The sequence below is a fragment of the Centropristis striata genome, chromosome 3 (assembly GCF_030273125.1).
Source record: "Centropristis striata isolate RG_2023a ecotype Rhode Island chromosome 3, C.striata_1.0, whole genome shotgun sequence".
Taxonomy (NCBI): Eukaryota; Metazoa; Chordata; class Actinopteri; order Perciformes; family Serranidae; genus Centropristis; species Centropristis striata.
In genome coordinates, this window is record NC_081519.1 from 15,230,111 (window position 1) to 15,247,007 (window position 16,897).

General features: G+C 38.2%; 2 protein-coding genes and 2 non-coding genes across 4 annotated transcripts; 3 read left to right on the top strand and 1 right to left on the bottom strand.

The window, feature by feature from the left end:
* Window positions 1–76: 76 nt before the first annotated feature.
* mlnl (motilin-like) lies at window positions 77–9,914 on the bottom strand. Its single transcript, XM_059329188.1, has 6 exons — window positions 9,766–9,914; window positions 3,980–4,168; window positions 3,319–3,439; window positions 1,037–1,138; window positions 336–441; window positions 77–201 (listed from the first exon to the last, which is right to left on the bottom strand). Exons 3-6 carry the CDS (start codon window positions 3,436–3,438, stop codon window positions 194–196), a joined length of 336 nt encoding a protein of 111 aa, XP_059185171.1. The 5' UTR covers window position 3,439; window positions 3,980–4,168; window positions 9,766–9,914; the 3' UTR covers window positions 77–193.
* On the top strand, window positions 9,008–14,939 carry nop56 (NOP56 ribonucleoprotein homolog; the record flags this gene model as incomplete). Its single annotated transcript, XM_059329186.1, has 12 exons — window positions 9,008–9,082; window positions 9,775–9,864; window positions 9,948–10,062; window positions 10,639–10,803; window positions 11,074–11,272; window positions 11,414–11,601; window positions 12,197–12,348; window positions 12,554–12,654; window positions 13,253–13,401; window positions 13,635–13,756; window positions 14,006–14,131; window positions 14,372–14,939. Coding segments are annotated over 12 exons (1,821 nt in total), but the record flags the coding sequence as incomplete, so codon positions are not given.
* On the top strand, window positions 11,960–12,083 carry LOC131969229 (small nucleolar RNA SNORA26). Its single transcript, XR_009394111.1, has one exon. It is a non-coding gene; the product is annotated as a small nucleolar RNA SNORA26 (small nucleolar RNA).
* Window positions 13,865–13,930, top strand: LOC131969223 (small nucleolar RNA SNORD57). Its single transcript, XR_009394106.1, has one exon. It is a non-coding gene; the product is annotated as a small nucleolar RNA SNORD57 (small nucleolar RNA).
* Window positions 14,940–16,897: the final 1,958 nt, after the last annotated feature.

A 16,897-nucleotide genomic window follows, 5' to 3' on the forward strand; every position in this document is an offset into this window, starting at 1 on the left:
GAAATGAAAGAGTTTTCCTGAGACATACTGACACCATGTGGTCAACTCATGCTTCTTCAGAAATGACAACAGGAGAAATGACACAATCACTTCCCTTTATTGACTGATTCATTAAAACACAATAAAACATTTCAGCATTCAGCGCTTTTTGAAGAATTTGTACAGCGTTCATCCCCTGGTTTCTTCTGGGATGCTATTTAGCTGCAGAAGCAGAGATAGTGAGAGAACAGTCCGGTCACCAAAGACGTTTTTAATCAGAGCACTGTCACTTGTAATCTTTGTATAATAAAAAAAAAGATAAAAAGCCATCTTGAGTGTCTCTTGTACACTTGTACCTTTCTGACGTTCCTCCACTATTTCATGGATGATCTCTTCAAGCACCGGAACCACGTGATCTAGCTGTTTGGGTGAAAGGCGGACAGCAATCTCCACCGTTTTATCCTGGAAACGCAAAGGAAGTGTTATTGGCTTGCATTCAGTGACACAATTCTTTATCGAAAACAGCAGCCATATTTGTGGTAAAAAGTGTGTGTGTGTGTGCGCGTGTGTGTTCTTGTACTTCCTACATTGTGAGGACCATGGTTTTAAGTGAGGACATTTTTGGCTGGTCCTCACTTATTCAAAGGTTTGTTCGAGGGTCAAGATTTGGTTTACAATTACGTTCCAAACTATAGAATGAGCTACCTTTGCACATCAGACAAGCCTCCTCACTGTCCATTTTTAAAACTCATCTTAAAACCTATTTTTATTCCTTGGCTTTTAACCACGCATGAGACTCTGCTCTTGCTTTAGTGTTTTATGGTCTGCTTGTATTTATTGTTTTTTATATTGTTTTAAAAAGCAATGAATCTATGTATTTTAGTGTTTATTCCTGTTTTATTTATTATTAGAGTTGAGTTTAGGTTTGGGGAAGGGGCTGGAAAATACATTATGTCAATGAGGTTTGGCACAAAGATAGAAGTGTGTGTGTGTGTGTGTGTGTGTGTGTGTGTGTGTGTGAGAGAGAGAGAGAGAGAGTGTGTGCGTGCGTGCTCACAGGATTTCCACCATGCTCCACCCGAGGAAGCTCTTGGACTGTAACCTCTTCAAACTGAAGGTCCTCCGACCGAGGCTCCATATCCTTTCTTCCTTCTCTCTCCTGCAGCACAGAAACACATTGTTATCAAATGAAAATTCCTGAAAAAATGACATTAGACATTAGAATTGACAACTACAACTTCATTGTTCTTTCATTGTACATAAGCACAGAAAGCCCCAATACCCACATAAATACCTTATCAATAAACTTATTTGTTTCTCTATATTACCTCCACTTATCAGTCAAACTTTGCAAAACTAAAACACCAAACTAAAAAAATAATGGGTGTGGATTTGTTATTAAGGCTTTCCTGTTGGATAAAATTGACTGAATACTACTGTTAAAAAATACAGAAAAATTACATTTGTCTAGAGTCAATATGTTATAATCAAATTGTTTGTCTTGTTCAACAAACACACCAAAACTCAAATATGTTCAATTTACTAAAACAAAAGACAGAAAAAAGGAACAAAACCTCACAATGGAGAAGCTGGAATAAATGTTTGGCTTTTTTACTTGAAACAGAATGACGTAATTATTTGATTATCAAAATATTGGTCTAATCATTTCAGATGTGTGTTTACAAACTACATAGTCCAAAATCACATTACATAATCAAACTGATGCTCAGGGTCAAGGAAAAGATTACAGATATGGCGGCTCATATAGTCAATTTTTGAGCTGGAGTGAAAACAGACTTTCTAATGTGGATTGTTCACCAATTTGACTCTGTAAAGGTACTCAGAAGGCTGCTTTCTTAAAAATATAACTAAATAATATTTAATATTATTGTAGATTAAACATAAAATATATTACACTGTCAACTAATTCTAGCAATAAAAACTTAGAAAAAAACAAACAAACATATTTTTGTATTTTGAGTATAGAAAAATAAAGAAGAAATACAAATATTTAATGGATCATTTTCTGCATTATATATTCTGTACAGACAGTTTTCATATCAGCGCATATCGGGCAACATATACAAAGATACCGACAGATATTTCTGATGGGCCAATATTTGTCAGATGAAATACAACAATCGATTAATCGTTGAGGCTAAACATTATGTAAGACAAAGCTGTAATGAGAGTTTAGTATCAGTATGTTTGCACTGTAAAGACACCAGGCATCACTATTAACCCATAAGAACCTATGGTGATCTTCTATTTTTTGTTACTAGGCTAAGTTTAAACCCATTTAACAATTCTAATCCGTTAATAGTTTGTCCTGTATTGGATTTAACTTGTTTTGACCATATTTCCTGAACAAATTAAAGTCACAATTTTGATAAGCAAAAAGACACATGGTTATTTGTATCTATTTATTATCCATTTATTATTATTATGCTACTTAAAAACAAATCTAAAAAATAATTTGTTGTTAAACAGAACTAATAATGTCACACTTTTGATAGATGTTGTGGAGATGCAGAGAAAAAGGCAAATTTGTGTCTAGTTTTTTTAAAATTTCAAAATACGAAATATTATAAACATAAATACTATATATATGAGTATATAATACTATCTGCTCCAATGTACAGTGGTGGAATGTAACTAAGTACATTTACTCAAGTACTGTACTTAAGTAAAATTTTGAGGTACTTGTACTTTACTTGAGTATTTCCATTTTATGTAACTTTATACTTCTACTCCACTACATTTAGAGGCAAATGTTGTACTTTTTACTCCACTACATATAGCTGACAGCTTTAGTTACTTTCAAGATCAGGATTTAACATGAAAAACATGATCGGTTTAAAGTTTAAAGTGACATTTTCTAAATTAGACCTCATAAAAGCATATTAAATAGTTAAAATGAGCCCTACCTTGAGAAAATAAAATGCTGCTTATATAAATGCATCAATAATAATTATCAAATAATATATTGAGAATATATTTAACAATCTGAGTGGGGTCATTCTGCAAAACGAGTACTTTTACTTTTGATACTTTAAGTACATTTTGATGCTGATACTTTTGTACTTTTACTGAAGTAAGTTTTGAATGCAGGACTTTTACTTGTAGTGGAGTAATTTCACAGTGTGGTATTAGTACTTTAACTTAAGGAATCTGAATACTTCTTCCACCACTGCCAATGTAATGTTTATGTCACATCACAGATCTTTGACATTTAGGTTTAGTGTTTTTGAAAACACATCAGAAATGCTGGTATATCCCCCATAACTTTCCTTCAAGGATAACTGGCTCTAGGTTCTTATGGGTTAAAGTGGCACTTACCTTCATCAGCATCATCTCCTTTGGACTGAAGAAGGTGATGTGTCCCTCTGTCCTCTCCGCCAGCAGCGCCACCAGGCACGCCAGCACCAAGCAACCAGCCACTGCTCCGCGCATGCTCATCCTGCTCCTGGACACACACACACACACACGAGTACTGTATATACACATACTGCTCATAGGCATACATGCAGAACTGTCGATTCATACAGCACAGCGTGTTTCCACACTAACAGGGGTGAGTGGCACTGAGGCCAGGACACTGACAAAAATGTGTGAGTGAGAAAGAGAGGCGGCAGTCAAAATAGGTCAGCATACAGTATTTGACATGAAGTGCTGTGTGTGTGTGTGTGTGTGTGTGTGTGACTGATACAGTAGAGTTTAGAGGAAGAAGGACACCAGAGATCCCATGTCATTATGTAAGGAAGACGTTGGACAAATAATAGATAGGAGATAAGGAAAGAGACAGGAGGAGGGAAGAAAAGCTTGGAAGTATTAAACAACAAACTGCTCCACTGACATGATAAGAGGCCGGAGTGGACCAGTCATACTTACAACAGCAAGACAGCTCTTTAGACAAATGTTAGAGAAAGAAGGCAGGGATTCAGAGAGGAGAAAGATCGTAGGAGGGACAGAGAAGCAGAGGAAGCCATACGTTACTCACGTGCTGTGTCAGCTTTGGTCAGTTGTTTAAGGAAGTGTGCTTTAAGATGAGCAGAGCTCCAAAGGTCTGAGCGTCAGTTTGTCCCCGTCAGCCTTTATATCGAGCCCTCTGCTGATCCCCGAAGCTTTTTACTGTCCTCCCTCACATCCGCTCCTCAACAGGCTCCTTCAAGCACTCTCCTCCATGCTCCTGGAAACACACATACTACTCAGGAATCCGCTGTTTTTTTTTTATTAGGGCAGTAAGCTCAGCATGCCTTGTGTGTGTGCATGTGTGTGTGTGTGGGCCTTTGAAAAAGGTTGACAAAAGGACACATTGATGCCTCACAGGTGGAGGAAGGATTTAGATTTTATACTTGAGTAGAAGAAGCAATAGCCCAGTGTGGAAATACTCAGCTACAAATGAAAGTCGTTGGTTCAAAGTTTGGTGAAGGCACTTTAGAATAAGATAGATAGATAGATAAAATAAAATAAATAAATAAAATAAAATACTGAGGTAGCATAAATAAAAACAACAATAGAAAAAAACAGAATAGAACAAGGACAAGGACACTTAAGAAGTTAAAAAAAGAACATCAGTTGGTAGGATGGTTGGCAAGATGACGGTAATAATTAAACTGGTGATATGATGCAACAATGCTATATTGACTAGACGGTATATAATAATAATAATAATAGTACAGTATATAATATAATAATAATGTGTATTATCTTCTTGTATTACACGGTGGCCAATTAAGTTGGAAAAATTTAGTTTTCAGACACAATCCTCTGTTATTTGTCATTTCAGTTCATTGTGATATGTTTGGGAGAGATTGATTAATAATTTTTTGAGAAGATATACACTTTATCTGTCAATAATAAATCACACTGTCACAATCATTTCATGCAAAGTGGTAAAAAAAAAAGGAATTTCATCTTTGTAAACAACTGTGTATAATGCATCAATGTGTACGTCACTTTGATCTAGAAGGTAGTTAAGGTGAAGCATATTTAATTCCTTTACATAAGGTTTGTCTACTGGTTAGCATAAAGTGTTATCTTAATTTATGATATTGCATTGAATCCTAATTTATGTGTTGAATATATTTAGTATTTTTATTATTATGTGTTGTTTTTATTGATTAGAGACAGAAGAAGAAACAGAAGAGAGCCTGTTTTCTTTAAGAGGATACAGAAAACAAATATACTTTTTGTTTTTTTAGACTAAGTGATTCCCTGAGCAAAATGTTATTTATTCTCTCTTTTTAAGATTATTACTTATTTTTTTTAATTCTAAATACTTTTTTAATTATCCATTTTATTCTTTGACGGGATGGGAGGAACTTAGAGTAGCTATAATAAAGATATTTGAGTTGATTGAAGGTCAAGGATCAAAATTTGATAATTAACAGTATAAAAAAGTAAAGTACAGTACTTTAGTAAATGTACTTGGTTACTTGGTTGTGGGAGCCACAGGACACATATGTTCTGCATATACTGAATATGTCTGATGACTCTGAATCTGAGAATTGAATGAACAAAGAAATCATTTTTCAGTGTAATTTCTTTACAACACTTATCACAGTTGACAGCAGCAAACAAACCCATTTGTAGTTATTTAACCAAAAAAACTTCTGAAAAAGTTAAAACTCACATCTTAAACATCTTGTACTGCTAACTAAGAGTCAGAGCTCAATCTGTTTTCTACTTTCATTTGACTCACTAAGTAGAGAAAGGAAAAAATATTATTATTTTTGATATGAACTGGACTTTAATTGTCTGTGTGTGTGTGTGTGTGCGTGTGTGTGTGTGTGTGTGTGTGTGTGTAGCAGCCAGGAGGTGATCTGCCCAGAGAGGTCTGTCATAAATTCTCTGCTCTAAACTAATATCCAACACAATGTGAAATTTATGACCTGCCAGTAATTTATTTGTGTGTACAAACAGAGCCACATACATCCGTTCCTCAGAAACCTCATGACTCTAAAGAACTTTAATAACCATTTTTACTACATGTGACACTTAACCGTTTTCCTGCATGACGGTGAAACGCTAACACAGGTTGGGTATATACTGCTGTCAGAGTACTCTGCAGGAGTGGATAATTTTAAAATATTGCCACCGTTATATCTGGTTTATTGTGATTCAAGGACATGAGTACAGCTCTGTATCTCTTCTGCAGCACTTCCTGTAACATTGCAATGACGCACAAGCTTGTTGCATTCTTTCATCTCCTACTGTTAAACTCTTTATAATGTGCTCTGATGCAGCTTCTATGGAAAAGACCTAGGGAGTCCATAGCAAGGTTATTATAGTTAACGAAAACTAATGACATAACGAAAACTAGAATTGAAAAAACATTTTCGTTAACTGAAATAAAAATAAAAACTAGAGTTTTAAAAAAACGATAACTAACTAAAACTGTATTTTGTGGTTACAAAACTAACTAAAACTAACTAAAATTATAGTGAAAATGTCCTTAGTTTTCGTTTTTGTCAACTTTTTTCATTCATAATTCAGTGTTTCTATTTGAACATGCAACACATGGTGAATATGTTTACTGAGACTGGGATGTTTACACTCCAACCAAAATTCAAAACATCCTTAACTGTAAGAGTTAATAACCTTATTGGGGCTGAGATGATAAACCAAAGGAAACAAAGGAAACATTTATTATGACCTCCTTGAATCACGCACCCAACACATACCCATTACAAAAAAACTAAAACTAACACTAAAACTAATAAAAACTAAACTAAAACTAAGCATTTTCAAAAAATAAAAACTAAACTAAAACTAGAAAACTCACTCTTAAAACTAACTAAAACTAACTGAATTTGAAAACAAAAATTCACAACAAAATTAAAACTAAAACTAATGAAAAATCCAAAACTAAAAAACCTTGGTCCATAGCTGCTACCACCCTCTGAAACTCCCTGCCGATAAACATCTGTGACTCTACTGACTTAAAAATTCTTTACAAAAACTCATCTCTTCAAAACTGCTCTTAATGAGTTTTTCTATGATTTTTAAATTGCCCTTTTGACTTCTCTAAAAAATGCTCTAAAAAAATCCTAATTTTAACCATTTGTCAATGTATTATTTTGAACCCCGTGTGTTGGAGTACAGAGTCAAAATAACTGCAAACGTGTCACTTATTGAGTACTGCATTTGTATTTTTCCTTAAAAGATAAGTCTGATGATGTTCTATACTTTTCTTATTTTTAACAAATCCCATAAAAAGACAGACCCCCAAAAAAATATTTAATATTGTCTGTGTTACTTAATTCCTTTGTGTCATAGAGAGAGCTGAAATGATTGGTCAATTAATTTAATAGTCTATCTGCAACTATTTTGATAATTGTTTAAACATTCATTCATTTAAAACACCCAAATCTTCACTCGTTCCAGATTGAAAATTGTGAATATTTTCTGTTTTCCAAGGTCTGTTATCATAGTATATTGAATATCTTTTTGGTTTTGGACTCCTGGTCAGACAAAACAATACATTTTAAACAGAAATACATATTATACCTGCAAGCCATTTTTATACAGTCCGTGGTTGGGCTTACACGCCTTTGTATATGCCCAGAGCTCAGGCTTCATGTGTGGAGGCCCATGCCACACTATCGTCCTGACTTGAGGTTTAAATTGATTGATCGATTGATTTTTTATGGATTAACAATGCAATTTCATCAGATAAAAATGGGCATAGAAGACAGAGAACATTCAGAGATGCACTATTGGTTTTGGTCTTTTTGTGGGATTTGTATAAATAGAAAAGAAAAATGTAATATCACGTGCATCATCCCTTATATTTAATTTAACTTCAATATCGTCACACTGTTAAAATAATCGCCTAAGTGATTTGTTTTGGCAAAATTGTTTTGCCTAAATCATCTCCTCATGATGCCAGCCACCTATGGTAAAATCGCCTACATCCTCAGTTGATCAGATCATGTGATTTTACCCCTTTAAGATAATGGCCTATGTCAAGTGTGTGACTTAAGCGGATTTATTATGAACATGCCTTTGTGACTTAAGCAAGATATGGTAACACTTTATTTTGAAGGTGTCTACTTAAGAGTGACATGAACGTGTCATAAACATGACATGGGATGTGTCATGAACATTAATGACACTTTGAAGTAACATTAATGCTCATGATACTTGTCATGTCATGTTTCTGACAGGCTTGTGTGACTCTTATGTAGACACCTTCAAAATAAAGTGTTACCATATCTTGCTTAAGTCACAAAGGCATGTTCAAAAAATTGCCTAAGTCATTTATTACTCTTAAGTTAGTTAAGTTTCCTGCTTGAGTTAAGCAATTATTTTAACAGGGTGACATTATTATGCTGTGCACCTCTATATATTGCTTGTGTTGCAAAATTCCAAAGAACTACATAATAAATTAATCATTCACCCAATTAATCATTCAAATGAGTAATACATTTTATTCGTTCAAATGTGGGAGGGGGACTTTCTTTAGCATCCTTCCTCTCCTGTACTGTGGTTGTTGAACAATTATTAACTAAATATCAAATATCAATCAAAGCAATTTTTGTTTTTTCAACAGTAGTGTGACATTTTGCCTTCAATCTGAAAGTCCCAGAGGCATATCGGTGGGGACGGAAAAGTATGTTCCGAGTATGTAGAATCTCTACAGCAAGAAACAGCACGGCGTCCATCAATATTATAAAATAAAAAAAGTGTTACCATATCTTGCTTAAGTCACAAAGGCGTTCAAAAAATTGCCTAAGTCATTTATTTATCTTAAGTTACATAATTTACACAGTGTTATTACTATCCTAATAGCCATCCTTTGTTACATCCTTTGAGTGAAATGATCAATAAATATCATATGTTACACTTAAAACTTTCAAAACTTGAAAAAATGAGTTCGGCGATTATTTTAACAGGGTGACGATATTAGAAGCTAACTGTCTGCTCTGTGAATACGGTGGGCGGAGACTGCTCCACCAGGTCTCGCGGTGTCATGCTGGTATCGCGGTATTTGGGTCATGTGGCCTGGTGCTGAAACGTGTAAGAGCCGTCTTTTTCCCGAGGTGACGGAGCTGAGCAGACACGCACTGCGTGCTGCTGCAGAGATTCAAGAATCATGGTAAGAGAAATGGTGCTGGCTGCTTGGCAATTGCAAAGAAAGTCATTGTATGATTGAGGGAAAGGCTCTTCAATGTTACCAACGCTTTAAGAATAGAAATAGCTATTTTTTTACATGTTTATTTGTGTACAGCTGAAGGCCTTTCAACATGAGCGCAGCATTTAGCCACCCATGTTGCTAACATTAGCCTAAACGTGTTTCTTTGATTCAAACAACTTATGCTGCCAATACTGACAGGAGCATAGCCATCAGCCGTAGTCATACTGATTTAACCCAGCGACTTTTACTTTTATCTGCAGCACATTAGTTAACGCTAGTGTTTATGGGCTAACATTAGCTGCGCTGCTAGCATAAGTTAGCTTCATGTTACTTTCCCGCATGGGCCTATGTTAACACGTGGGTTCAACATCACGACGTGGATGCGTCTAGTAGTTTTTTTGTAGTTTTTATAAGCTCGTTAAACTGAAATCAGAATCAACGCTTGTGAATAATGCAGCATTCAAATACTGTATTGCACATTTGGCCAAATATTGTAAGCTATTGTGCAACCCAAAAAAGTAAAAGGTTGACGTTACCACGTGGAGACTGGCGACACACTTAACGTTAACTTTTTACATCGACTGTTGTAACGACTATACCTTTGTTGGTAGTTATCTGTTTCGCTCTGTAGTAAAAGCATTTACCTTCCACAGGTGCTGCTGCACGTGTTGTTCGAGCATGCGGCGGGCTACGCGCTGTTTACGGTCAAAGAGGTGGAGGAGATCGGCATGCTGCTGCCTCAGGTGGGTCTTCACTCCTCGCTGCGTTTGTGCAGTTTTAATCTGTTTCCGGCCTGAGCAGAGATAACGGTATGTGTCTGTTTCAGGTGGAGGAGAGCGTGCTGAACATTGCAAAGTTCAACAGCATGGTGAGCCTGGCTGCCTTCTTCCCCTTCAAGTCGGCCCAGGCTGCTCTGGAGAACATGAATGCTATTTCTGAAGGTAAGATTTCTGAGTTTTGGTGTTTTTGTTGTTTCGGTGTGGTTTCCTCAGTTGTAATGATGTTCAAATATCTGTCAATCCACTGAGTTACTGTGCTGACAATTTAATGTAAACCCTGAACAACTGAGGAAAGCCTTTTAAACTGCAGCAGTGTTTCAATATGATATGGCGACTACATTTTTTAAATGGATTGGATGAATTCATTGAACTTGAATTTTTACTTCTGTAGTAACAGTTAAGATTGGACAGTCTTCGAGAGTCTGTACATCTTTGTTTAAAGTTTCTTGAAAGTTTTTAAAGTTAGATTTACTCCTAAATGTACAAACCCTGTATCAAAGATGGCTCATCCACATTATTTGTAGTTGTACATTTTTCTCTGGACTCAAGCATCAAATCAAGCATTTTTAAAATTATTAGAACTTATTTCAATGTACTGTGGGTTAATAATGCAGACCCAACTGTATTCAGAAGTTGCCTTTTGAGGTTCAATTCTTTCAAATGGCTTTGCTGCAGAAAGTTATAATTGCAACCATGTGCGTACAGATAGGTGAGTAAAATCCTCTCCCTTACTTGCAGGTGTTGTTCATGCTGACCTGAAGTTGTTCCTGGAGACAAACCTGCCTCTTTCTGGAAAGAAGAAAGCCACATTGGGCGTTTCAGATGCCAAGATCGGAGCAGCTTTACAAGAAGAATTTACCATTTCCATCCAGACAGGAGGGGTGGTGGCAGAGATAGGCAGAGGTGAGAAGGCCTTTTAAATTTTTTTTGTTTTTACTCTTTTTAAGATGGCTTTTTGTTTGACTTGGTTTAAGAGTTGGTATGCCTGGAATGTATTGCTAAAATATTAATCCTTTTTTTAATACATGATGTGGCTTGTAATGATGTGACATTGTGACCCTGAAACTCGTGAAGGTTTATACTGAAAATCTGAACAGCCACTGATCACATGCTGCCCTGCTTTGTTCCACTTAACTCAGACAAACCCATTTATTTGTCGTCTGTCCTATCTAGGTGTGCGTCTGCACTTTCACTCCCTAGTGAAAGGTCTGACTGCCCTGGCTGCCTCGAAGGCACAGCTGGGTCTGGGCCACAGTTACTCCAGGGCTAAAGTCAAGTTCAATGTCAACAGAGTGGACAACATGATCATCCAGTCCATCGCTCTGTTGGATCAGCTCGACAAAGACATCAACACTTTCTCCATGCGTGTCCGGTAAGGTTCCCTTCACACCACAAAAACAAAAGATGATCATATGATTTGCAGTCAAATGGTGGATGCCAAAGTTTGTAGCTTTTGATTTTTACAGTGGTGTGACAAGTGTTTAATTTGTCAATCGCCATCTTGTGTCTGCAGTGAATGGTACGGCTACCACTTCCCAGAGCTGATCAAGATCGTGCCAGACAACTCTACATACTGCCGCTTGGCTCAACTCATCGGAAACAGAAAGGAACTGTCGGAGGAGAGTCTGGAGAGTCTAGAGGAAGTAGTGATGGATGCGGGCAAGGCTCAGGCCATCCTGGATGCATCACGTTCCTCCATGGGTCAGCAAACACTTTTCATTCTTTAGACCAGGCATGTCCAAACTATTCCACAAAGGGCCGTGTGGCTGCAGGTTTTCGTTTCAACCAAGCAAAAGCACACAGTTTGACCAATCAACTGTCTGAAGACTGAGATCAGCTGATCAACTGAGTCAAGTCTGGTGTGCTGCTGCTTGGTTGGAACGAAAACCTGCAGCCACACGGCCCTTTGTGGAATAGTTTGGACATGTCTGCTTTAGACGATACCAATGTAAAGAAAATGATCTTGCCACACATCTATACCACCATCCTTTCATAATGCCTGCTTGTTTGCACACTTTGAAAGTGAGTTTATGACTTAAAACCACATTGTGCCCCTTATTTGCCCACCTTGGACCAACAATTGTCCTTGGTGACTAACACAGGGGGGCAAAGTATCTTTATCTCTCATAAACCTGTAGCGAAGGCAAAAATCCTCGCTGCGGATCCTGTCGGGAGAAACAACTGCACATTGCATTTAAAATGACTAGTTTGAACTCAAGTTGTAAGTGCACCCATTGTTGAAAGTAGGCGAGTAGTAGTGTGCCTCTGCTAAACATTCTCTTTATCTGTTCTTCAGGTATGGACATCTCTCCCATTGACCTCATCAACATTGAGAGATTCTCCAACCGTGTGGTGTCTCTGGCTGCCTATCGGCTGGAGCTGCAGGAGTACCTGCGTTCCAAGATGAGCCAGGTGGCTCCGAATCTGGCAGCTTTAATCGGAGAAGTGGTGCGTCAAAGTTTAATGTGTCCATTGTGGTAATTATGGACATTACTGTGTGACCAATGATGTTATACCAAAATCTGTCAATCCCCTGAATGTTTGTGATGAAAAACATTTCCGGTGCTGATGGTCCTCAGACTTGTGCCATGCTAAAAAATCTACGTTGAGTCTACTGTCTGATGCCATACTGACACCATTTTCTTTTCATTAGGTGGGCGCTCGTCTGATCTCCCACGCCGGCAGTCTAACCAACCTGGCCAAGTACCCCGCCTCCACCGTACAGATCTTGGGAGCAGAGAAGGCCCTGTTCAGGTACTGGGGCACCCCCTCCCTGCTGGGGCATGAAGTGGCTGCAGTGATGGCAGGGCTGGGCAGGAGCAGAGCAGGGTGACCGGAGAAGAAAAAACTTTTAAAGCGTCCTCTGGAGTGATCCCTCTCGCCCTCATGCACCCCCACAGTCTGAGCTGCCACTCACAGCACTGAGGTAGAAAATCATAAAAACTAGATGGAGACATAGAAGTGTTGCATACAGTGGCAGAAGTTTGTCATGCCAGCAGATTTTAGATAACTTAAAAAGCCATCTGTGTTTACATGCACTGCGTAGTCTGCTTTCCATAATGCTGGGCTAAATTTATTTCAGAAGTGTTAATGCTATCAGGACTGGTGTTTTCACATAGATGCAAGGCTTCTCGTTGACGTGGCTCGGAACTTGGATTTGCATATAGTTTCTCCACAGGGGAGTGCTGTTCAGTCACTGTTGGACACATTCTATGGATTTGTGCATGTAAACATAGAACCTTTACTTAAAATATCAGTTTTACAGTTGCCACTCGAGGCTTGTACTAAAAAGAAATTTTCTGTTTCTTAAACTGTTGATGGTGAATGTGTAATGAGCTGTATTTTCACACAGAGCCCTTAAGACTCGTGGCAACACCCCCAAGTACGGGCTCATCTTCCACTCCACCTTCATCGGACGTGCTGCTGCCAAGAACAAAGGTCGCATCTCCAGATATCTGGCAAACAAGTGCACCATTGCCTCGCGCATCGACTGTTTCTCTGGTGAGTGACGAGATCTTGTGGGATAACGCCCACGTTGGCTTCACAATCCATGTGGCATAGTTGCAATGATGCTCATATTTTTCGTCAACAGTATTCAACCCTTTGGGTTGGTGGTGACAAGCTAAATTCCTGAGCAAAGCCACAGGTTTCTTCACACTACTGTAATCCTCAGCAGCTTTTGTGGTTAACTTTCTCTGTGTATATATATATATATATTTTTTTTTTTCTTGCAGAGGTACCCACAAGCGTGTTTGGCGACAAGCTGCGTGAACAGGTGGAGGAGCGCTTGTCTTTCTACGAAACGGGTGACGTGCCACGGAAGAATGTTGATGTCATGAAAGAGGCTGTGAAAGAGGTGAGTTCAGATAATAAAACAACAGGGTTGTACTCCATGAGTCATATCCTGTTTGAGTAAACTTGTTGCCAGGGTGTTTTTTTAAATTCTCTGATAGTCTGTCAATGCTGTGAATGATGACAAATCTTTGCCTGACATCACTGAGGGTACAAACTGATTTAATGAGCCTGATGCAGCATTACGATCCTTGAGATAAAAACCTGGTGGTTTTGTCCTGTAAAGGTAATCGCCTAACCTTTATTGTTTTAGGCTACCGATGTTGCAACTGAGATCAAACGGAAACTAGAGAAGAAGGAAAAGAAACGTAGGAAGCGCGAGAAGAAGTTGGAAGAAGCAAACGGAGAAGCCAACGGTGACGGAGAAGCCGAAGCTGAGGTAAGCATTAATTGTAGTATGTGACGGGCATGTTTTGATTTGAGATCTGACCCACACGTGGTCTTGTCTCAGTGTACGACATGCTATATCGGCATGACTCCGAACCATTGGCTGGTCCAAAACAATGGACTTGATCACTGAAGTGAGTCAGACATTGCAGCTACTCAAACGATGTGTTATAAGTTTAAGCCTAGCTTGGAATATAAAATATCATTACCGTACTTTTCTTTGTCCTTGCAGGCGGAGAATGGAGAAGGTGAGACCCCCGTAGTGAAGAAGAAAAAGAAGAAACCGGCAGCCGAGGAGATGGAGGTCGAGGCAGAGGAGACCCCCGCTGCAGAGAACGGAGCAGAGGACACCCCAGCCAAGAAGAAAAAGAAACGGAAAGCTGAGGTAGAAGAGGTCCAGCCAGAGGAAGCTGCTGCTCCAGACAATGGAGCAGAAGAAACAGAAACTCCTGCCAAGAAGAAAAAGAAGCGAAAGTCTGAGGCTGTGGGTGCAGAGCCAGCAGAAGAGGCCCCAGAAACGCCTCTGACTGAGAAGAAAAAGAAAAAGAAGAAAAAAGAGACCACAGACTGAGAGAATGTGATCAAAGACTGAATCTTTATATTTCTGTACAGTTTATTTTTATTCATTTTACTTTTTAATTGAGGCTAGATACTGTAAGCGGCTTTATGTTGTACTGTCTATTTTTTGGCAACTTCCAAAGCAATGAGACTGCAGATAAATGCTTATAACTGTGCCTTGAAATCAGTGATCTTTACTTTGTCTGTAAATAACTTTATTCATTAAACTTTATCAAGAAAAACATCTCGTCTGTCTTTAAACTTCATAGACTACTATCACCGAGGCTGCAGTCACGCAGGTTCATGGTCTATTGGTGATCATTTTCAAGTCTATATTAAGATTTGACCAGTGCATCAGTAATGCTGAGGAATAGCTGCCCCCTTTTGAGTTAAAAATAAATGTAAAAAGACAGTGGTGGGAGAGGTATTCAGATCCTTTACTTCAGTAAAAGTACTAATACCACACTGTGAATGACTCCACTCCGCTCATTTTAACTACCTAATAAACTTTTAAGTGGTTTAATTTAAAAAAAATGGGTAATCATTTTAAATGTATCATGTTTTTCATTTTAAATCTTGACCTGAAAAGTAAAGCTGTCAGCTAAATGTAGAGGAATAAAAATTACAATATTTGCCTCAAAATGTAGTGGAGTAGAAGTATAAAGTTACATAAAATGTACATAAAAGTACCTCAAAATCGTACTTTAAGTCCAGTACTTGAGAAAATGTACATAGTTACTTTCCACCATTGCTACCTGCCTCTTCTAACTTATACATATCAGTTAAGAGTCCTCCTTCAGAAACTGTATGAGGATTAAAGGGATAGTTTGTGCATTTAAGCATTTAACCCTTTAAGGTTTTATTGATCGGCCCCTAGGTGGCACTGTGGTGGCAGTCTAATTTCATATTTGGTACTGTGGCCACACATTAACACTTAAGGCAATGAAATTCATAGGGGTGGTATAGACTGGCCCCTGTAACGCACACACCCCGACGGCAGCATGCCCCGACACGCGTGTACTGCGAGGGCCCGTTCAGTACTGCTTGCAGTCCTAGTTATTCATGATTCTTTATTGATCCAATTATCTAATATTTTAAAAAAAAAGTAGTCTCTCAAATTGGCTTAGTATCTCAAAAATGACTAAAAAAATGAATTATGAGAAACATTCTCAAAATAATAAGCTTTCTCAAAATAACGATTCAGTAACACAAAATAATTCAAAAGAATAAGAAGCATAAAGAATAGGACTTAGTGAATCAAAATAAAAAAAAACCCAAATTCTCATTTTAGATAAAAAGTTCCTCATTGTGACTTACAGGATCTTGCATGGGCATGCTTTTCTGCCATCATAAATCCCAACAAAGATTTGGGGCAAAAGTTCAAAGTTGTTGTAGCATGATTGGATTGCATTATCTTGTTTTTGTTTTTGAGCACCAGATATTAATACCACTGACGCTTTAAGTCACGTTGTTTCTGGTGCCTGAACCTTCACAACTTGTTGACTGGCTTTAAGAATTAGCACTGTGTGTACTTTGGCACAAGCCCAAAGGTGCTGACGTCTATACAGCCTGTGTCCTGATCATGTTTGGCACAGTGATATGCTTTGGGCACTTAATATATCAAATATTATGCTTAAGTGTTGCCTTGACTACTCTGCAGTGTAAGACAGATAAAAACATTGGTTCATAGTGGATTAGTAGTGATGCTGTGTGTGTATGAAACTTGTGGGTCTGAGGCCCTGTTTACACGAGGACGCTTGCGGGTAAAAACGACAAAATATTTTATCGGAAGTGCCTTTCGTTTAGACGGTGACGGCGTTTTGGGGGCTTAAAGACGCAAAAATCTGAAACCACCTTCCAAAGTGGAAAAGTTAAATCCTCTCCTCCGTAGCGTGTCGTCTACACTGACAAGACACAAAACTCTGATCTGATCTGCTCACGTCACGTATGTGTTTACGTCACATACATGCTCCAGTACAGGAAATAAACAAACGTGGGATTATTTCCATGGTGGGACCTTCAAGCTGCTCTGGCAGCTCTAATAAACTTACAGGAGTCTTTCCACCAAATGTACAGGATATGTACAGATAGTATTAGTGAACAGAGAAGGATCTGGAATTACCTCCATCACATTCTGGATGCAGCAATTGGTCGGAGGCGAGCCAGACGGCTGTGAACGAGACCTGGGAGATCTAGTGAT